Source organism: Chamaea fasciata, unplaced genomic scaffold (assembly GCF_029207755.1).
Source record: "Chamaea fasciata isolate MVZ Bird 193981 ecotype frontalis unplaced genomic scaffold, bChaFas1.0.hap1 SCAF_8, whole genome shotgun sequence".
Lineage (NCBI taxonomy): Eukaryota > Metazoa > Chordata > Aves > Passeriformes > Sylviidae > Chamaea > Chamaea fasciata.
This window is the reverse complement of record NW_027094093.1, coordinates 932354-955297: the sequence shown is the minus strand read 5'-3', so window position 1 is coordinate 955297 and position 22944 is coordinate 932354. Positions and strand designations below refer to the sequence as shown.

The 22944-nt window shown below is 45.7% G+C and overlaps 1 protein-coding gene across 2 annotated transcripts in view; it reads right to left on the bottom strand.

Moving 5' to 3' along the window:
• The window catches only part of NDUFA10 (NADH:ubiquinone oxidoreductase subunit A10), a 28135-nt gene that overhangs the window by 2410 nt on the left and 2781 nt on the right, over positions 1–22944 (bottom strand). The window contains exons 5-9 of one of the 2 annotated variants that reach the window (XM_066189347.1): positions 22677–22798; positions 21085–21164; positions 18009–18063; positions 14393–14478; positions 7531–7639 (exon numbers count right to left, since the gene is read on the bottom strand). In XM_066189347.1, the coding sequence (XP_066045444.1) occupies positions 7531–7639; positions 14393–14478; positions 18009–18063; positions 21085–21164; positions 22677–22798 (452 nt within the window). The remainder of the gene's footprint in view (positions 1–7530; positions 7640–14392; positions 14479–18008; positions 18064–21084; positions 21165–22676; positions 22799–22944) is intronic. The other variant, XM_066189348.1, reaches the window with a different exon arrangement.

Genomic DNA, 22944 nt, shown 5'->3' with positions numbered 1-22944 from the left:
GGTAGGAGCACCAGGGAAGATGTGGAGATGCAGGGCAAGGGGTAGGATGTGCTGGTTCTGGTTAGGCTGGTGCACCAAAGTGTGCCCAGCTGAAATTCCCAGGCTGCTCCTGGCCAGCACAAGGGCAGGGATGGGAATCAGGGACCAGCCCTGAGGCTGCTGGGTTTGTCTAGGCTGGGCAGCCTGGCTGCAAGAGCCGATGGAAAGGAGATAGGAAAAAGCTCTATGGGACTTGCCAGCAGCTGAGACAACAGGGAGGAACTGAATATTCACCTTCTCTTGCAGTCTAAGTTCCCTGGAAATGCTCCAGGCCAGGTTGGAGCATCCTGGGATAGTGGAAGGCCTCCTTCCCCAAGGCAGGAGGGCTGAGATGAGCTTTAAGGTCCCTTCCAATGCAACTCATTCCACCGTTTTATGATTACAGAGATCCCACCAGGCAGCCCCAAGAGCTCCCCCACATCCCTGCAGCAGGAGGCAAGGCTGACCTCCTGCCAGGTCACCAAGGAACAGATTTTTCCACTCCACAGAAACTGAGTGAGAATGAAGCCTTGGCCTGATGCATTACACTGCACAGAACCCAAAAGTTGGCAGCGAGGATTATTTCCAGCGGGATGGGATAAAATCCTGAAATGAGCTGTACCCAAAGGTAGAGCCAGCTCAAAGGCATCAACCTGCTCAAATTTGAAAGAGCATTAGCAAAAGAGATGAAAACAAGACCATCTCATCAGTTAAATTAAGAACCTGCCACAGAAGTGCTGTCAAAACTATAAACATGATGAAAAGCCCTATAAAGTGGCAGAGGCTGTGGAGGAACAACAAGCAGCTCCAGCCAGCTGCTTGCTCCGGATCATTCCACACCAGGCACGTGCAGGTAGAGCTCTGGAGAGCTCTAACCACCTGGAAAGGTTGTTGAGGAGCCTGCCTTGTCTCCCAGCCTTTGGGGAACAAACAATTACCATTTTTGCCTTCTATTCCTGCGTTGCTCTGTGCTGATGGCTGGGCTCCACATCTCCAGGAGCTCTATAAATAGCCTGTTTGGAGCAGCACTGATCAAAGAGCACTTAAAAGCAGAGTCATTACTCTGTGAGCTCGGGCTCATTCATCAATATCCCGACCTCATCCTTCTGTGGCTGTTTAGCGCAGCCATAATAATAGCCCCTTCCATCACTGCTGGGAGCAGATGACTGCTTCTTACAGGAGAAATCCTCACTTCCAAAGGGTTGGCAGTGTTGCAGGCACACAGCTAAAATCTGAGAGAATCCAGAACATGGAGCTGCAGATACTGGCTGGATCCTGGGAGGGTCTGGCTCCTGACTGTTCCCGATTATTCCTCCTTCGGTTCCACTCTACAGCTACACAAAAGGAGGCTGTAGCCAGGCGGGGTCGGCCTCTCCTCCCAATTGACAAGAGGAAAACAGCCTCAAGATGCATCAGGGGACCTTAAAATTGGGTATTAGGGAAAACATTCTCCATAGAAAGGGCTTCCATTCTTGGCACAGGCTGCCGAGGAGTCCCCATCCCTGGAGGGATTTAAAGGCCACGTGGATGTGGCACCTGGGGACATGGGCTGGTGGTGGCCTTGGCACTGCTGGGTTTAAGCTGGACTCAATGATCTTCTCCAACACCACTGATCCTGTGCTCCAGAGCAGCAGTTAAAGCATGAAGAGGAGCCATTTCCCCCCAGCCACACGTCTGAGGTGTGCATGGCTTGGTTCCCAAAGGCCTGGCACAGACAGATGTTTGTTACAGCCTCACTCCTGCCATCCCTCACTCAAATAAAATCCCCACTGCTGTTAACATCCATCAAAGCCCAAAAAACAAGAGCACCCAAAAGCTTTACTAAATTGAAGCTAAAATAATTCCAGTTTGCTGGAACTGTTCAAGGATTGCTGTCCTGCCCTTCACTCATTCATTAGAAAAACAGACAATAAAAACCCTTTGGAAAGAGAAGTGCCCATAAGAGGATCAGCTGTCCACTAGAGAGTGCAGGGAAAAGTCAAGGAACTAATCCAAGCCACAAAGCAGTTAAACACCTCAAACTGACTCTACTTCACAGTGTAAGATCCATGAAGATGTTACCCCTCTATTAAATTATATTCCAATTGATTTTAATTTAACAGATTGACCCTGGGGATCACATCCCTCCACAGGTATGGGATTGAGAGAGGTTTAGGAAAGGGGGATGTGCTGCCACATAAAGTGTTTCCTTTCACAGGGACACACTATCAAGTTGAAAATAGATTACTTTAATGCCAGTGAGATATGACAGTCTTTTTGTTTTACAGAGGTACCCCTGCCTGGGACAGCAGGGGCCATCACCTAAAATAAAACAGACACAACCACCAAACCCAAGACTTGAGACAGTTCCAAGGTCCGTCAGGCTTCTGCCCTACTATTTCTGGGATAGATTTCCCTGCCAACTGCCCATGATACTTTTCAGGGGTAGCAGGGTGGAGAAGCTGCCTGTTCCTAAAGAGGGGCTGCTCTCACACTCTCTCCCCATGTGGACAGGATTGGTGAGAGCAGAGGAGAAGCGGGAAGGTGGGAAGAGGAGCAGATCCAGGTATCCTTAAGAAACAACTATGCTATTCCTCAGGTTCTTCTGGTCTTACTGATACCTAGCCAGGCAACAGCTTGTTACTTTAGAAAGGGCTAAAAATACTTTTGCAGTGATAAAACAGAAAGAAACCCAAAACCATTAAATGAAGCCTTTTTTTAATTTATTGTGTGTCTGCTTTCATTCCTTCTTGGATTCAACAGCAGACAGGGCTGGGCATTACAGCTGTCAAACACCTCCTTTAAAACAGAATTAGGAAAGGAGATCTTGATCCTAAAAAGAATGAATGCTTCATCAAGCCAAGAAAAAAATGGCAGGAGAGAGAAAACAGAAGGTTCTATCAAAGGCAGCAGCTATGGCAACGATCACAAACATGGAGAAGGAAAGATATCCTAAGCTCTCAGCTCCTGCAAAGGCAAGAGCTGATCCTGTTGTTGATCCAGACTCTGGCTTTCTGAAAGCTCAAGTATTCCTTTTGTAGCTCTTTTAGGAGATTTTATGCAAGGAGTTCTCTGCACTCTGAGCAGAGATGAGGAGCTAAGGGCCCCGCTTAACCCTCTGCTTGCCAGCAGCCACCTGCAGCCCCACAGCTGCCAAGAAGGGCCAGGACTGCTCTTGGGCCACTCAGACCTAGAGAGTCTTCCCTAGATGTCCTCCCTTTGGGGCTGGCTGTGATTTCCCATGGCAAACACAAGCTCTTCCAGCACTCTCTGCATTGGGTTGTGGGACAGAGCTGACTCGTGCTGCAGGCTCACCTTCCACCACTCAAAGCTACTGTCCCGTAAAAACCTCAAACCTGGAGGCACAGCAGACACTGGAGGATTTCCCCTCTCAAGGTGGCACCCTTCATGGAAAGGAGTAATGAAAGCCTGGGAAAAGTGTGGGATTCCCTTCCCCTCCATTCTGTTCCCTCTCCTCTGCTTGCTGCTACACAGGGCCCTGCCAGCCATATATTCCCAAGCCCCAGGGCAGGAGGGAGGAGGATGAGGAGCAGGGTACAAAGATGAAGTTTGGCAAGACAGCTGAGCTGTGCAGCTGCTGTGGAAGGAGTTGGATTGCACCTCACAGCAGTAGCCAGGACTTTGATCTGCTCAAGCTTTCCCTGCCTCATGCTCAGCATCCCTATATTCCAAAAGCAGTCTTCCACAAAGGAAAACAGGGAGGGAAATACGAGCTTTCTCTTACCTTTCCATGGCACAGGACACGGAGGAATTGCCTCACCCTGCCAGAGAGCAGGGTTAGATGGGATACTGGGAAGAAATCCTCTCCTGTGAGGGTAGTGAGGCCCTGGCACAGGACTGCCCAGAGAAGCTGTGGCTTCCCTTGGATCCCTGGAAGTGTCCAAGGCCAGGTTGGACACTGGGGCTTGGAGCACCCTGCAACAGTGGAAGGTGTCCCTGCCCATGGCAGGGGCGAGGATGAGATGAATTTTAAGGTCCCTTTCAACTCAAAGTGTTCTGTGATTCTTTGATTCTCTGAATTCCAGCAAACAGCTGCACTTTTATGTACACAGAAAAGCACACGCACGTCAAAGAAGCCGTTTTTCCCCACTCCAGGAGATGCAGCAGGAGTGTGAAGTACATCAGCACATTATTTAAGTACACTGATTCCATTAAACAGAACCATTTGTTTTCATCTCCACTGCAAACACATCTGCCTAAGTGCTCCAGCTCTCCAGCTTCACAGGGTGCACACGGAGTTTGGAGCATTTATCCCTGGGGATTGTGTGCACTTGGAAGAAAGGCAGAGAGATACAGCAGTTGTTAAGCGGGGAAAATAAAAAAGGATAGTCAAGCCTTTACTAGTCTGACAGTTCCTAAAATAATGTTGCTTCCCTGAAGAATGAACGTGCTTATCTCTGATCTACAGAACCTGACTGAAAGGTTGCTTCTCCCTTGCCAGAAAAGCATCCTTAGAAGTTTCTGAATGCCTGAGCAGATCTGCTGGACCCTGCCAGAGGACTTCATAGTATAAGAAGGCTACAGAAAGCCACCTCCTCACACATGAAAAGAGCCCTAACAAGACATTTAGAAGATATATATTTAAAAAAAGTGAGTTTCGAGTATTCAGAACTGTATGTGGCCACCTCATTATTTTGTGGAAAAGCACACATACTAAAATCTTGAACTCTGAAGAGTGTTCCCTCCTCCTCCTTCTTGGTTGCTTCTAATGAGCGTTTTGAACAAAACCCAGCTTCTGCCTGGAATTTGTAAATCCTTGAAAACCACCATTAGTAGGGCAGCATGAATTGTGTGCACGGAGCTCTGAAAAGCACAGCAGTTCGCTGCCTATTGGAGAGATCAAGGATTTACGACTAGTTACAGGAGGAAAAAATCCCCTACGCAAATCATTGTATTTATGTGGTAAACATCATTAGAGCGACTTTAAAAGCACGCATTTCCCACAAGGAAAGTTAAACTTCTGTAATTATCCCGTAATTAAGCCTTTACCTACAAGTCAGCCTAAACTTCACTTACAAGGAGCCTAAACACTTTATCTTCACACGCCACAGTGGCAGCACAGCCGTGACCATCCCTGCACAGACACGGGCAAGGCAGGGGGCTGTGATTCCCTGTTCACAGACCCAACCACCTCCCAAGCCCAAATCTGAGTGTCTGGAAGCTCATCTGCTCTCTGTGCCTGAGCTGGTTGGCCTCTTGCTGGATCACCTCTGCACAGGAGCCTTGCCTGAGAAAAAAAATTCAGCCCTTCATTTGCTAAACAAAGTTGGATGGTAAAAAAAAAAACCAACAAAAAAAACCCCACCCCAGATCTTCAAAGTTTCAGCACAAAGAATGCAATCCTCAGAACACAAAACAGCAGGTGGGGCTGGCTTTGTGCTTCCCCTTCCAGTAGCTGATGGAAAACAGGAAAACTCCGTGTCTTTTGCATTGTGCAGCATCCCTGTACGCCCCCCACACCACCAAAGGATTAGAAGTATCCAAGCATTCACAAGGGAAAAAAAGAGTATTAATGTAGCCTAAATTTAACAGAATACTTCCTGAAACAAGCAACGCCTCCTGATTCCAAAGGACGTTATCACTTTCTGCAGCACTTTCCTGAATCAGGGCCTACAAACAAGGCTGCAGAAGGGAGATTGTATTTTGGCAATGGTTTTTTTTGCTCAGCTTCAGCTGTCAACTAACTGGTGTGGAGCAGAGCAATCCAAGAGCACAGCTTTCCTTCCCAGGTACCCATATTCCTACTCCTAAGCATCCCTTTGCTACATCTGCAAGGCAAGTTACAAATTTCCCCTGGCAGCCAGTTACTGGATGAGCCAGGACATTCTCAGTTTCCTGCCAGCACAAAGAGGGATGTGCTGCTGTACAGCCAGAGGAAAAAAAGCTTTCAGAAGTCTCTGGCTCTCAGCACACAGCACTGAGGTCACATCTAGCTGTGTGTCAGGCAGCCTCAATAATTCCCAGCTCCACAGCAAAGGGACATCTCAGCCCAAAAAAAGCCCTCTCATCTCGGGGAAGAAAGGCACTGGCACTGCAGATGGACGCTGTGTGCTAGAGATGAGGCATGCCGCAGATCCTGCTCAAATCTGTGCTGCACAGCGCAGGCAGCTCATGGAGGGAAGAGCTCCAAAAATCCCGAGCCCGGGCTTGAAGTTTTGTATTTAAGAATGTGACAGCAAGGAGGAAGAAATTCTGAGAGCAATTTCTCAGCTGGACCAGGGAGTTTTCAAACCCATTAGACAACCTCAGATGCTTTCTGCTGCTTTAACCTTTAGCCCCTTTTACAAGCTGGAAAGGTCACATCTCAAATGAGGCAGAACAGTGTGAACCCAGGAGCCGCTCCACTACACAGCCAGCTGAGGAAGAAGAAATTATGTGGAATATTTTATCTATTCCAGAAGAAAACATTGGTAGTTCAGTTTCCAAACAAGTCCATAAATCTGTAACTTACGTTTTAATCTCAGTAAGAGACTGTGTACTACCAGGAAAAGAAAAATGATAGTATTTGGATTATGCAAATCACAGTTTCTAACAATTTATATTGGATGTTCCTCCCTTTGTCTTCAGGATTGCTTGGAAAATAGTAAGATGCAGTGGCAAAGATTTCAACCCAACAGGAAAACAGAGGCTCACCTGTAGCTTTGGCCACTCAGAATTAATTATCATCAGTTCTACAACTTCTCCAATGAGCTTTTTCAACACCTGGTCCTTAGGCAAAGCCCTGTGCGAGGGGACAGGACCCCATGCCACAGAACCACCGAGCAGCACCAGGGCAGAGCTCCGGGGGCATTGGAAGCCGCTGCCTCCAGAAGCAGCAAGGCAGGAGCTAATTAAAACCCTGTGTGGGAGCCTGCATGAGGTGTACGAGAGCACTGGGCACAACAGGCTTTGGATGCGTGCCCACGTGCAGAAACACTCTATTTAAAGCAACAGCACTTTGGGGAAGCAAGGCAGCATTCATTCCTCCTCAAAAAAAAAAAAAACACCCCCTCCCTCAGCATTCGATAAGGAGTCACCATGGGTTTCCAATTTTCTTGTTTGACTTAAGGGATTATTCTAGATTTCAGAGGTCACAGACTCATCAGGGCACAAGAAACAGAAACAAATGAAAACCATTTATCCTTTAGTCCACATCTAAAGAAAAAAAAAAAAAAGAAAATCAGCTTATGAAACAAACCCTTTGCTTCGTTATTCCTCTTGGAGGAAAGCTAGACTTCAAAAAAGGTGGGGATTTGGGCAAAATGCAGAAGCTCCCAGTAGCAGTGGGCAGGAGGGCGGCAGGCAGGGTGTCCTCAGCAGCGAGGAGCACCCTGGCCATGTCCCTTGGCCATGTCCCTTGGCCATGTCCCCAGCAGGGAGGAGCACCCTGGCCATGTCCCCAGCAGGGAGGAGCACCCTGGCCATGTCCCCAGCAGGGAGGAGTACCCTGGCCATGTCCCCAGCAGCGAGGAGCACCCTGGCCATGTCCCCAGCAGGGAGGAGTACCCTGGCCGTGTCCCCAGCAGCACTCACCCCTCGGTACTCATGATAGATCTTGTCATACTCGGTGCCGCCAATGGTGATCTCAGGGATGAAGTGTGGGATGGACACGGAATCCAGCACTCCAGTCTTGTCCTGCACACTGAGGGGAAAAGAAGCACTCAGTTCACACCTTGCCTCAGCAACAGCCAAGTGCTGTACCCAGAGTGACTGTGGCTGCCCCATCCTCAGAAATATTCTGAGCCAAGGTGGATGGAGCAATCTGATCCAGTGGAGGGTCTCCATGCCCATGGCAGGGGGTGGGACTGCATGGGCTTTAAGGACCCTGCCAACCCCAAACCATTCTAGGATTCCTGACCATCATTCCATGATTAAAGAACTACTTTTCTGTTAAATAAAGCTTCCAAAGATTTGGGCTGTTTTCCAAACATTTATCCTTCTCCCAAATCTATGCTGTATTGCCCCTCATCCTCACCTCCAGTTTGCTCCTGCTCCCAACATCCTGCTTCTCAATCTTCCCTCCCAGGTTCTTTCCCCTTGGAGATGCTCCGTCCTTCCTGGGACTCTTCTCCATGAATCCCCTCTGGCTTTTTTGCTTTCTATGAAAGCAGTGTAAAAACCAGTGGTTTTACTGAATGCCACATGCTATCCTGCTAAATTCCCATCCTAAATGGACCAGTACTGAGACAGTGAGAGGGTCTGGAAGGAGGCAGTGCTACCAGCACCCTGCCAGGGAATACCTGAAGGAAGCTGCTACTGCAGCAGCTCCAGTGATGGAACTTGGGATCCATCACCAATCCACTCTGCACAGCATCGACACTTCAGATATCCCAAATTTAAAATGCCTGAGAAACTGCTAGAAGGGCTACTGCTGCCTGTGGCTATCCACAGGCAAACAGTGCCACCTGCACGTGGCTGCCAAAAACACATCCCCTTCCAGTCAGCACTTACCAAACCCTAAATCCAACACCAGAAACTCTGCAAATTGGCTTGTCTTCAGTGAATTACATTTCTCAGCAAATACTGACATGCACATCAAGCACATGCCCTGAGCAAAGCAAAGTTCACCGTCTTCAAGCAATTATTTTTACCCTAAAATCATAAATTTTGGGACCTTTCCTCCCAACAATGAAGAGTTCCAAGTGAACCGGTTTGCTAACATACCCTGATATTCACACTGTAAATTATCCCACTACAGACAGATCTGTAAGGAAATACAATAATCCAGTCAAAGTTCAGACAGGAGAAGGTGAGGATAAATGCCCTTTTCCAAGATCAGGATCAACAGCAAAGATGCTTCCTATAAACTGCAACATTATTTAACTTCAACAACATCAAATGCGTATTTCACATGCTGAAAGACACAAAAAGGAGCCCAGGCACACATAAGGCATAACATCTGTGGTGGGTTGAGTGCCCACTAGAATTATTTACTCTTTTTCTGCTATGAGATAGGATTAGGAGAAAAAGCAAAGCAGGCGTTTTTAAAGCAAGCTTTATTAACCTAACTACAAGAGGGAAAAAATAATTAATAAGAATCAGAATAAAACTTTCAAAACACTTCCCCTCCCCCACAACTTCCTTCCTTTCCCACTGACAACATATAGAGACAAAACTTGGAACTTAGGTCAGTGTATCACCTCTAAAAATAGTTTTTCATCAGTTCTCTCAAGCAGAGAAATCTCTTTTGTTACGCCATGGGAATATCTCCACAAGAAAACAGATCTCTTGTGGCTTTAATTCTCACAAAAGCAGCCACTCAGAAATCTGCATTTGTGAAGTCTCTCCCATTTCACACAGCCTTCCCACAGCTGCATTTATGGTGCATGTAAACTCATGGGGTACCATTTTAAAGATGAGCTGTTCAGAAGCAAAGGTTCTCTTCATCTCTGTCTGAGTTCATTTTTATCTCTGGAAACAGAGGTCCTCTTCTTCTCTCCCTGGGGGCAGGTCTTCATCTTCATCTCTCGTTCAAGCTTCTCATGAGATCACAACTACTTCAACATTTACTTAATTCAACACAAATGCCTTTGCTCGTATCTGCTATTTGAACACTCTTCATCTCCCCATACATGTTTTCCATGAATTAAAGGGATATTCTGGTATATCACAGTCCATCACCATGGCCTTACAAAAGAATTTCAGCCTAAGACTAGGCATCTCCTCTTTCTCCTCCCATCTAGGACTAGACTCCTCCTTCACTGACCTTAATGTCTTCATGTTGTCTCTCTGCACGTCTTCACTCTGTCCTCTTCTCTCACTTAAGAGAGGATTTGTGCTATGCAAGTTTCATCTGTGCAAAGAGGGAGCCAGGCCTGCTTGTTACCTCTTCCCAGCCCAGAAGGAAAGAGACTTTCCTGGGGTTTTTTCTAATTTTTAACATGTGTGTTCACATAGGTGTGTTTAGCTTTCTAGCGGTTTAGCAAGGTGTCAGTATTCAAAACTAGTCACTGACTGCTTTTATGAGGCACAGAGGAAGCTAGTGGCAGCTTCTCAGAGAGAATCACTTCCTTCTTCCCTTTCCACCACAAATCAATTAATGCAAAGCCAGCACAACATCATACCTGGAAATAAGGTTTTGTGGTCACCCATTCTTGAAGCGAATCTATTCCTTCCTGAATCTCAGCCAAGTGGCCATTTGGAGAGGACAACTCCCAGGCACAATTCATTTTAGTTAAGGGCCAAATTACAAAACCTGCTGCTCCCAAAACTTCTTTGCACAAGAAAATAATGAAAGCTTTCTTTAAACCATCATTTTATCCAATCTCCGTGTTCTCTGCACCTTCAGCAATAATTTGGAATGCCAAGCAAAAGCACACCCAAAGACACCTGCCACAACAACGTCTAACCACAAAACCACAGCCACTTGCCAGGACTAATTCCGTGCTCAGCAGGAAGCACTTACAGGCACCTTTTATGTTTCTGTTGTTTTCCCTCTCTCTCCCCCAGCAGAAAATCATCATTATTTATTCTTTTCTGACACTTTACCAGACTTTCCTGAAGGAGCTCTCAGCATGCAGCACCTTTACCTTTCAGATTAGATCATATCTGAAAAGGAACTGAGAGCATGTGACTGTGCGCTCCCAAGACTTTAGGAACATCAAATTTTAGCTCATATAACCCTCTTAACTATGGTCCTTCCACAGGAATCCCACCTGGAAGTACCCTACAGCAATGGATAACTCATCCCTTCTCCAAACGCAACTATTACACACTAATTCACATACTTTATCCAGCACAACTGCACAAGCAGAAGGATCAATACTGGCACATTCCTGCTTCCCTCACACGCAGCTCACAGGACACACACCATGAACATCAGTCTGATGACCCTTGCCAAAGGTGCAAGGTGGGGTAGGGGCAGGAGACTGGTTAGAAAAAAATAAATAAACCAGGCAACCCAAGAAAAAAACTTGAGTTTGCATAGCCTGGGCTGTGGTTTCTGAACACCTGAAGTTGGCATAGTCACAAACTCAAGTGTCAGAGATCTAAAAGCATTCACTGGCCTAAAACCCAACACCACAAAACCATTACAGGTAAGTTCTGTGTTGATAGATGAAATTAATATTCCTCCTTCAGCCAAAGGTACTCCAATTCCCTCATTTGGCCAGGCAGAACAGAAGGTGAGGCACAGCCCGTCCCTTGGTGAGCAAACACTCACCCAATCAACACCAAGAACAACAACAAAAAAACCCCATTTTCCGAAAAAAGCAGGTCTGCAAGAAAAGGGGAGAAGGTGCAACAACAGCTCTTCAAACCTAGAAAAGCCACTGCAAAGAGGAAATCACAAAAGAAAAAGATGGGGCAGCAAAGCAGCAAAAAGATGGGGTGCAAAGGGCCTGGTGCAACCTGGGATAGTGGAAGGTGTCCCTGCCCGTGGCAAGGGGAGGGATGAGACAGGCATTAAGGTCCATTGCAACCCAAATCGTTCTGGGATTTCATGATTTTATGATGAAGAGAGAGCCAAGGTGCTAAAGAAAATAGTTTGCAGTGACAGAAGTTTTACAGTTAATAGTTCATGAGATTTTTGAAATCTCCATGACGGAAGCTTCAAAGCCAGATCCAACACCTCTCGCCAGCCCCTGTAATCCTCCTGTCTGAAATCAAACATTTAAAGAGGAACACTTCTTCCCTTTGCTAATCAAAATTACACTGGGAAGCAGAGCTGCAGGGTCTCTGTCCCTCCCAGGTTCTGAAGGAGCTGCAGGGACAGATCAGATTTAGCTGTGCAGTTGTCTGATGCAACAAGCGCAGCAAGTTCCCCCCAGAGGCTGATAAAGTAACACTGGCAATGTTACCCAGCCTGCAGCTCCTCATCCCAAACGTGATTTACTTTGCAATACCTGTAGACAGACAAATGTCACTGGGAAGGGCCCAGATAAAAACACACCTGAGACAGTGCAGTGGCAGCAGAGGAGTGAGACATTTAAAAAGCCGGAATTATTTTTGTTGGACTCGGCACTTGGAGAGAGGAAGGGAAGATGTGAAGAACATCCTCCGGAGAACCCCTCCAGCTTCCAGGCCATAAATGCAGCCCTTTTTAACCTTTCACCAAGATCCCACAGCCGCGCTGTCACGGCAAGGAGAGCACTTAAGGGCAGGCAGGGAGATAAAAGGGACCATTATGCAACTGATTGCCCATGGGTGCGGCTAACCGGTTTGATTAGCTGGCTAATTTACATTCATCACTCAGAGGCCCCGCTGGGGTTTCCATGCATTAGACTCTAGACTGTGCACTAAGGAAGTTCTCCTCAGCCCTGCTCACCCACCCCGGTCCCCCAGACATGCAGGGACAAGCTGAGGGTGGAAGGGAACAGCAGGGCTGACAGCAGCAGCAGCTTCCCAAGAGCTGGGAAGTCAGCAAGGGAAGCAACTGCAGATAGAAAACCAAACAGGGCAGAACTTCGACGGGGTATTAGGGGAAACTTCCTCACTGGAAGGGTGGTCAGGCATTGGAACAGGCAATGGTGGGAACACTGCCCCTGGAAGCGCTCCAGAGCCATGTGGGTGTGGCACTTGGGCATATGGGCTCGCCTTGGGCTCAGCAGTGCTGGGGGGCATGGTGAACTCCATGTTCTCAGGCGGCCTTTCCAACCCAGAAGATCCTAAATAGTTGTTGGAGCCTCCCAGGAACACCCAGGAGAGGGCAGCATGTGCCAGCACATGAGCAGGCACCGGGACAAATCTGCGGGAAAACCACTTTCCAAAGGAAAAATTCACACAGGAACGTGTGATCCTGCACATCTGTGGGGACCACGGGCTCTTTGCTACTCGGGCATTGGAGAAAGTGAGAAAAGAATCAACTTTAGGTTTCATGGACTCACACCTGGGCTGGGCATTGAATCCAGCAGGCAATTCCAACACTGCTGACCTGCAGCAGGGTCCCTGTGTTTCTGGAGTTACCATGGGGAAAGACCATGTCCAAACACACACACTTTTACAAAGAGGCTCTTCCCAGACTCCCTGAGACATTGCCTAGGATTCCATCACTCAGCTGAGTGAGGCATGAGCTCAGGATTGGCACAGGATGTGTGGTCACCCCTTTACTGATGCCCTGACAAGCCCAGCACAAAAAAAGATTCAAATGCAAACCCCAGGAGCTGGGCTCGATGTTCAGTGTGGGCTCCTTCCACGCAGGATATTTTATGCTTCTGTGGTTTAAATAAGCAGTTAATTGCATTCTGGGGTCTTCAAACAACCCCACGTTTTTGCCAAAAGAAGAAATAATTTAATATTACCTACAGTGACAAGAGCCATGTATAGGAGACTATCTCACCCTCCTCCAGGGTTCAATGAAAAATTGAGTCCTTAAAGCAATTTATTCCCTTCTAAAACTGTGAAATAGAATTTCCATACAGTATCTTAACAACACACTGTTCTAATCGCAAGGTTTCCTTCAACTCCCTCCTACTCACCCCAATTAATAATCCTTTCCTAATACCTGCACTAGTGTTGAGCTACAGGAAAACAAGCAACTTATTTCCTCTTTCAAAGGAAGTCTGATTGTGATGATTTTTTAGGGCCTAAGTCACCAGATGTTACCCTCCAATTACTACACAAAGAAACCTCATCTTTGATACATAAAATGCACCCAAATCATGACTTGTTTTTTCTCTTAGACACCACCCAGCACTGCTCTTCTGCACCCAGCATTGCTCACTGCAATCCTCCATCACTCCTTGAAAGAAAACCCATACAATAGGAGCATTATCTCTGTTTTAGGAGGTATTTGAAGTAACAGCACAGAAAAGGAAAATGTAAGAAATAACACAAAATATCAAAGTCTGCAAAAAAAGTTTAACTTGCTAGTCCAATGCCTGTAACAAAGATACAAACTTAGGCGCAGATACTCAGTTTAAAAATCTGTATTTCTATTAACCTGTGAGATGACCAGAAAACAATGAACATAATGCAACTCTTAAAATTTGTTTTAAAAATATTACTATACTGAAATTTCCACCTGCACATTCAGTCTGAAGATTAAGTTGCAGCAAAATGAGGAGCCTGTCTCACATCTGGTATTAACAGCCTTACAAGGGCAGCAATATTCTTTATATATAATCTTTGTATTTTATATAAACAAAATTGACAAGTTAAACATGGTGCACTTGCAAAGAATTATTAAAATCAAATTAAATTCTACTAAATTCACTTTCTACTGTCTGAGTCTGATCTCCTCCATCTGGGCAGACAATAATCTTTGACAAAAACCACTCAAACTTGTCTGGAGCTTACTGTCTCATCACTCAGCAGCAAAAATGCCACACCACCTCTTCCAGTGCCAAGCACCAACATTACAAAATATAACCCCACCTTTAAAAACTCACGACTTTGACCATTTTCCTTGGGATTTGATGCCAAGAATTGCTCAGTGGCTGGATGACATCACACTTACTAAAGTCTCAAGTGATGGAAAGAAACATCATCTTGCTCCACCCATGGCCCCTTGTCAAACTTCAGGTACTCGATGTCTTCAATTACCTAGAATCAGAAAAGAAAGTTCACTAAGTGGTGGTTTGATCCAAAAATCAATGAAATAATCAAAAGAGGTTATTAAACAAATGAGAAAGGCTTCACTGCTAAAGCTGTAGTAACAAGGCAAATGTCTAGAGATAACATGATCATCTCCCAGTTCTATTTCTGGAGGCTGTGGCCCTGCCAGGAGCACTGGGCACACACATGGGGGGGGGAATCTCCTAACATCCAGTGCTTGCAGCTTTGGATGGCAGGGAATAAACTGGCAGAGAGGTGCCTTGTTGCCAAATTCTTACCTGATTCAAGCCGTTCTTCCTTAACCTGCCATGGGGCTGAAAAGCAAAGAAGGTACAGCCTCACCCCCAAGGGAGAATGAGGAAGAAATGGAGGCAAGTCTAAATTTAACTCCTTTTTGTAACAAAAAATAAAGTTTGGTCGGTTTTATTCCCAGAGAAGCTCAGTAACATTCCCTGAGACAGGCAGGGAAGCAGGTGTGGCATCTGCCTTGGTGCTGTGTGGTTCACATCACTGGTTTTCAGGCTGGAAAACTCAGGCCTGCAGGAGCTGCAGTCCAAGGGCTCAGGATTTCAGCAGCCATCAGGACCCACCCATGCGTGAAAGAAAAGGCAACACTCACAGCTCAGAACCCTTCAAACAAGCAATGCCAGCTCAGCAAATCATTCCTCCAGCATCCCCAAACTTATCAATCCCAGGTTTGAGCTTCATTTACAGCCTGGCTCCACCAGAAAACAGATCTTTGCTGCTCCAGGAAGTAATTGCTTATCACACCTGGCTGCCTAGAGCTGAGGGAAATCTGCCCTGGTGTCAGGAGGATGCACTTCAGTTGCCTGATGAGGTGGAGACAGCACCTTGGAGCAACCTGGGAAGGAGTTGATTGTTACATCTCCAAACATCCCTTTCCAGAGACCTTTTCCATAGGAAAAGGATAAAGCCGAGGTCATGATGAAATTTCTGATGGCACATTGTCAACCCATGGAGAGGTGAGCACATGTCAGCAACAAAGCAACAGAATGAGAAACAAAAAAAAATCCTTGTATTCTTTACACTAATTCCACTGTAATTATTCCCTACAAACACTAGATCCCAGCTATTACCACTTAAAAAATGATAACCAAGTGCTATTGCAAAGTAGCCTCAACTATAAAGATCCACTCTTACCAGAACTGTATTCATGGTGAGAAAAAATGGTTTGGACATGACTGAATAAACACTTTTGAGGCACAAACTGCTGCAACATAACTCCAAGACAAGAGAAGTGTAAGGTAAGTTAGTACAAACAGCCATTATCCCTTTGAATTATTTAATTGACAAGCTGAACAAATGCAATTCCTTCTCCACACCACAGCAAAGCTTTGGAAGCTCTCTGCAACTGATAACAGCACTAATCACAGAGTTGCTACAATGGGCTTACAATGTGCTACAGGGGGAAAGAAATCTGTATCCAGATTAGTTTTGCTCACTGTTATCATCATGCCCAAAGAATCTCTCGCCCAGCAGCTCCTTAACATCAGCTTCTGGCATCAGTTTCCCAACCAGGACACAAGAACAACTTCTTAATTTATAAGGAATGCCCTGGTATCCCCCAGGAATTAGCAGCAAATATCCAAGGCTTTAAAAGAAATTAAGCATACAGCTGACTTTACAATCCCAGTTTTACCCTCGTGCTAAACCAGTGTGAAACATCCTAATGAAGCTCATTTCAGCACTCATTGCACCTTCAGCCACCACAACCAAAGGAAAATAATTACAACAGGAAACCCCAACTGACCTTTTTAGGACACTTTAAAAATCATTTTTAAGCTGTGTATGCATGCTCTGAGCAACCCTGAAGTTATTAAACCAGAAGGCCATAAAAAAATTCAGCTCCCAAATCCCTAAGCAAACAGGTTGGAGTAGGCTAATAAATACTGCTGTCTGTCAAGAGGATGCACCTGTGTAAACACACACCTTAAAAGCCAAAGCCCTCCTGCCAACCGTTACTTCCAAATTTTTGCTGTGTCATCCCCAAGGGAAACTGAATCTGAACAGAAATTGGGGAAAAACAACTGAATTCTTCCAAGTATCAATATCTACCACCAACACCCAACAGTGACAATGACAACATCGTGGGCTGGATAATATTACTGGGTATTTTCCAACCTTAATCCTTCTGTGGCATTGTACTTTAACTTCCAAATAATAATCCTTCCCCTAGTCCAGATTTGTCCAAGCAAATTAAGGACTCCTGTGGTGCATCTGATGACCCTACTTAGAGCAATGACAAGATTGCTGAGCTCGGGAGAGTCGCTCCTTGAACAATAAGAGCTTTAGACTGACTTTAAACCCCGATTTAAAGGATTAAAATGAAATCTCTAGCAATGGGGTTTACTACAAAAAAAATCTAGGGAGGAAACAACCTGCTTTATTCTGACCACTTGGAGATGGGTCCAGAGAGAAGGACAGGGAAAAAACAAGCATTTAAACCCGGTCCCAACCTTCCTTTAATTCACCAAGTACCCATCTTGAAACACCACAGCTCTCAACTCCTATCCTTGCTTCTAAGTTGCTATCCCGAAAAAATAACTGTAATTGCTCCAGATTCTCTATATTCACACCACAACCTCAGCTTTTTTGTTCATTTCAGCCTGATTTGTGGTGTATTTCTTCTATTTATTATCTGCTGTCACACTGAAGCCCCCAGCCCCTTTTTAGGGGTATAAACCCACACTGCCCCACAGGTCTACTGGTTATGAATGATAACCCTTATTATCAAGTGCAGGAGGACTCAAAAAATCCATCCACAACAGCAGAGGACCCAAAATGTGGCACAAAACCCTGTTCTTATAAAGGGAACCAAAAGGCCTAGAGACAAACAGCAGTGCACCTATGGAAGGGGATGGAGTGCTAATTTTAGGACCAGGAGATGTCCTTATCAATATTTTCTGCTTCACACAGTCACATACCCAGAACTTTGAAGGACACCTCAGGCAAAAAAGTAATTTTAGTCTGATTAAGGGTCACTCAAATATTAAAATGCATGCTCTGAATATGCTAATAAGCTTCATGAGGTACAGGCTACTGCATATATATATATAAAACTCAATTCTCCGCCAAGATCACACTGCATTTAACACTGAAATAGAGGGAGTTTGGGCTGTGTATAAGTAGGGTAGAAATTTCCCCTCATTAGGATGAAGACCCAAAAAAATCTGTGGAGACAGCCCATGGACCATTCTCCTTTCCCTCCTCCGAAGTGGGGATGGTTCCTCAGCAAGATTCCATGTAGGATTATTATTATCCAGTTAACATCATACCACTGTTATTAACAGAGATCTATCCCTAGAACTGAAATGGGCCCCAAAGCTGTCCACAGCCTCAAAAACCTTGGTGCTTTTTCCCTCAGGGAACAGCAGCTGGAGAGAAAAGTTAATGATGGTGAAGCAAAAGACTTCTGTTATTCTGCTAGTAACCCTCCATGAAAGTTCACTGAAATAAGGGTAATCTATTAAACTTACTCCCAGAAAAGTAAAACTTACCTTCTCCACATCCTCAGCTGCAGTTGCTGTGTACTGCAGAACTTCACTGCTCTCACTGCAAAGAACACAGAAATTGAATTACCTTGGTAAACCTGCTCTACCCATCCTCCCCCAGAGCTTCAAAACGGAACAGAAATGAGGTTAAAAGGCACAAACACCAAACTAGAATCATTGCAATTTTTTAGATTGCCCCCAGCTGTTGCAATAAAATTCCTGTTGCACCTGTGAGCTGCCTCTTTGCAGGTGAAAAGTTGCTTTTAACAGGCAAATGGCCTGGATATCTACAAAACTTCAGTTGAAAAAAAGTTTAAAAACCACACATGTGAATTTGTTTTCATTTAGACCTATTACAGCTGCCCAATCTACTTGAAAATAAGTGAAATTTTCAGTCTAACCTAGAACTTGAGTACACTTCCCTTTTTCCAAGTGCATGACTAGCTGCAAGTCATTTCAGGAGAAGAATACTTTCATTTATCATTTACTCAGGTTGAGCTAGCTCAATGAATACAAATGCAGGAAGCAACATCTGTAAGTGTAAAAACATTTTTAAAAGGTAATGTTTCCTGGTTACAAGATTGGCTTTTTTATCAGCCAGCAGCCTTCAGAGAAGAGGCGGTTGCAGAGCAGAGCCACAACAGAAGCTGCTATGTGAACCTTTCACATGACACATGTTCAGCCACGTTCGGCAATTGCTGTTGCCAGCTGGATAACCTGGAAGGCCCTGGAATAGCTGCCCAATATGAACATTATATGAAACATCACACAGCAAAGTTTAGGAGCATGGAGAAGAATTCATAGAATCACAGATGGTTTGGGTGGGACAGGACCTTAAAGCTCATCATGTTCCACCTCCCGCCATGGGCAGGGACACCTTCCACTATCCCAGGTTGTTCCAAGCCCTGTAGGACCTGGCCTTGGGCACTTCCAGGGATGGGGAAGGCACCTGGAATGAGAGATTCTCCTCGATATCGGCCCAAGGAAGAGGTCAGCCTTCAGCAGAGCCTGACACCAGCAACTGCATTAACAACACCGATCAAATCACTTGATCCCATCTCTTGATTTGACTCTGCAGATTATCAGGGCTTCATTAAGGGAAAACAGCTGCTCAGTGACTCTGCAGCTTATCAGAGCTTTCCTTAAGAGAAAACAGCTGCTCAGTGGAAGCAGTGTTGGATATGAAAGAGAACATTACCAATCTTAAGGCTCAGCTCCAGGAAAAGAGGAAAATCAAACAGAACCCAAACACTGTCTGTTCCAAATCACTAGGCAGTACCTGCCACAGCACCCAGCTCACAAATCACTACCGATAAAAACATAAAAGACGTTCATAACTAGTCATTCAAGTCAACTAGAAAGAAAGCATAAATTTTAAAGCAGAAATCCACTATAAACCACTTCAGGCAGCATCAGGCTGCTCCAGTTAAACAGCACAAGGTAACAGGAGTTTTGCCCAGTAACAAACTGCTTTTCAAGGAACAGGCAAACAAACTTCAACATGGAAAGCATGCAGGAGTTTGCTCAGCAGTCCGTAACAACTCTTTTTAGCCTGTTTGGATCAGATTTTAGGCATCCTCAAGAGTCAGGGAATCAAATTAGGCAGACTAAGAGGTAACAGCCAGGCATGAACACAGCTCCCTGCACCACTGCCAGCAAACAAAAAGTTAAGGCAGCTGTGGCTTCTACAGATTGGAGCCACCCTGAGATCCAGAGGTGCACAGAGCTGAATTTATACACTCCCAGCTCCCCCACAGCCAGGGGACAGAGACACTGATCAGTGTGACAGGCTGCTGAGAGCCCATGCACTGACAGGATTTGTCTAACAGGGGTACTGACCATGTACACACAGAGGGCAAGGAGGTGAAATCCCAGCAGGACTTAGCCTCACTGAGCATGAGATGTATGTGGAGCTCGATCTGATCCAGAGAACAGGCAGCAGTTTTCTCCCCACCAGTGACTGCAGCAGTTTGCCCTCAGGGGGATGACATTCCCAAGGCTTCCCATTCCCTTCCAAGAGCCGTATGCTGGCTGTGGGAACACACAGAGAGGCCACTGACCATAGGTGACACCAACAACCCCTGCCTCCATGACTGACAGGCTCAACATCGAGTTATTCACTTCAGCAGCTGCCAGAGCCATCACACTGATGCACCCGGGGAGACAGAGCAAGCACCAGAGGGACACAGGCAGGCTACAAAACACCTGGGAATCTGCTCTCATTTACATCAGCACACAGCAGAACTTACACAGCTAATTCATCTGATGTCCTCTGAGAGCTTCCCTTCCAGAATTATGAGGGACCATAATTCTACTTTTGTATTTTTAGGACAATATTAATTTTCCTAGAGCTCTGTTGTAAGAATTGGAAGAGCTGGCAAGCTCTGTTTCATCCCAGGTTTACAGGGCAAACACTTTTGCATCCCAGCTAGAGGAAGCCTGGGGAGCCCAGAGACTGGACACAGGGAATGGCTTCCCACTGCCAGAGGGCAGGGTTAGATGGGATGTTGGTAAGAAACTGTTCCCTGTGAGGGTGAGGAGGCCCTGGCACAGGGTGCCCAGAGAAGCTGTGGCTGCCCCTGGATCCCTGGAAGTGTCCAACAGCAGCTTGGACAGGGCTTGGAGCAGCCTGGGACAGTGGAAGGTGTCCCTGCCCATGGCAGGGGGTGGCACTGGATGAGCTTTAAGGTCCCTCCAACCCAAACCATTCTGGGATTCTGTGGCAACTGAAAGGACTTTTTGAGGAGAGAAAAGCCATAAAGCTTTCCAAAAAGGCCTGAGAAAAGCCTGCATTGCATCACTCTCTCCTCAGGTCATGCAAACACAACTGTGGCATTCTGTACATCACTCCTGAGCCCACTTTAATCTTCCGACACTGGCATCAGGCTTCTGGGATGGCAGAGGTGACTACACTCACAGTTCGTATGCTGAAAATTCTGCACCCCTTCATTAGGGTACAATACTGCACCCTGCAGCACAAGGAGGATTTTTTCACATGACCTGTTGATATTGGCAGGGATTTTAAGGCTTGCACACATTTTTGCTCAAAGACCTAAGAGGCAAAACGCTTTGCTTTCCTAACCTGATCTCTGGTAGGAAGGTCCTCTTGTAAGCATCCTCAATGCTCTGGAGATAAGAAGGAGACATCTTTTTCTCATATGGCTACAAAAAAAAAAAAAAAAAAAAAAAAAAAAAAAAAAAAAAAAAAAAAAACAAAAAAAACCACAGAAAAAGTTGTGGAATTAACTTTCTTTCTTTTCCCACCAGCACAGACTCCTCCACCTGCCAAGACCTCATACTGCGATAAGCAGTCAAGCTTTCACATGAACCACAGTGAAAGTTTCAAAGAATTAAGGCATTTGGAGGGTTTGGAATTCCTTACATGCCGTGAAATATCTATGGCCCTCAGCTTTCCAAGGATCGATTCATCCCTGCCAACTACACATTCCAGGGAGCTGTAATAGTCACCCAGAAAACAGGAGGAGACTGCCTGATTCCACCTTTTGCATAAGGAGGCCAAATTTGCACCTATTTCCACAGTTTCAGAGAAGTGCATGGGCAAACACCCACTCCAAAATCCTGTGAAATTTCATGGATATCATCCCTGCTGTTAACTAGCTTGCTTTCCACACAGTGTACCTTCAATGCCTCATTTGCAAAACACCTGGAATTTCTCTGATCTACCACGCATTCCCCAAACAAGCCCAACAGAGCTCAGCACTGGCACTGACCCAAAAAGTCACAAGCTACACCAGCAACTTCTGTCCAAAGGTTTCAAAAATGCCAGACGTTCATGCTCACAAGGGCTAAGAACTCACAGGCTCCCCCAATATATGAAGAACTTCTTAACTGAGTATTTTTTTCTAATAAATCAAAGCTTTCTTTTAATCGATCTGATTTTCCAGAGTTACACTGCATTTCCCACAGCCTTTGAACAAGGCAAGACAAACAGCTTTTAATCCTCATAACACATCTGCAAAAAGTTACAAGCACCCATCTAAAAATCACAAAAAAAGGGGAAAAAACCCCCCCCCAAATTGCAAACCTTATTTAGATTAGTAATTCCCCAAAAGCACCCTACAGCTTTCCTGAGCCAAGACTAGTTCAATAACGCAGTCATTCAGCAATGATTTGCTGGATTTCATGGAGTTAAGCGAACCTGCTGATCCCAGGTGACTCACACATGAACCCCAGCACCGGTGTGAGGAAGCAGTCAACTGGGAGGCAGGAGCCAAGGAGCCCAGCTGGGCTCCTGGCACTCAGGAATAAGAAATATACCACCTCTAAGTGCATTGTAAACAGCACATCACCTGCCCACCACTCCTGAAGTGGCAGCTACAAACCCTGGTATGAAAATTCACTGCTCATAAAACCATTCTTCATTCCACAAATGACAACATATCAATGCAGTCACATAAGAAGTTGATATTTGCTTTCTTTTTTTTTTTTTTTTTTTTTAAAGCAAGCACACCAGAATGCCCACAGAGTCATCGGCACCACACAGATCTCACACTTGAGAGGACAAGCAGCTCCTCAGAAGCAGAATTCAGCAGCAAACCCCACAGGACTCACGCACAGGGTGTGATCACAGCAGACACTAGCAGGGAGCACTTGTGAGAGACAAGTAATAATAAAGGTAAGAGATAAATAGGCAATAATCAGAGATCAAATTACCTTGCCTTTCTCCTGAATCTTCTTCTGCACCTCTGGGACAGGCGAATCTACATAAATGACCAAGTGAGGCGGCAGAAACTCAGAAATGCTCATCTCCTTGACCTCTTTGTAGTGATCAAGGCCTGTGTAAAACACAGATATATCGCGTTGCCCACCTCTGTATTTGCAGCCTCTTCTTCTGGGCTCATAAGTCCAAGTTTACAGTAGCCTTTTCCTCAAACAGAATTCAGGAAGATTACAGAATAAACTGTCTCCAGAGAAGTTCCAT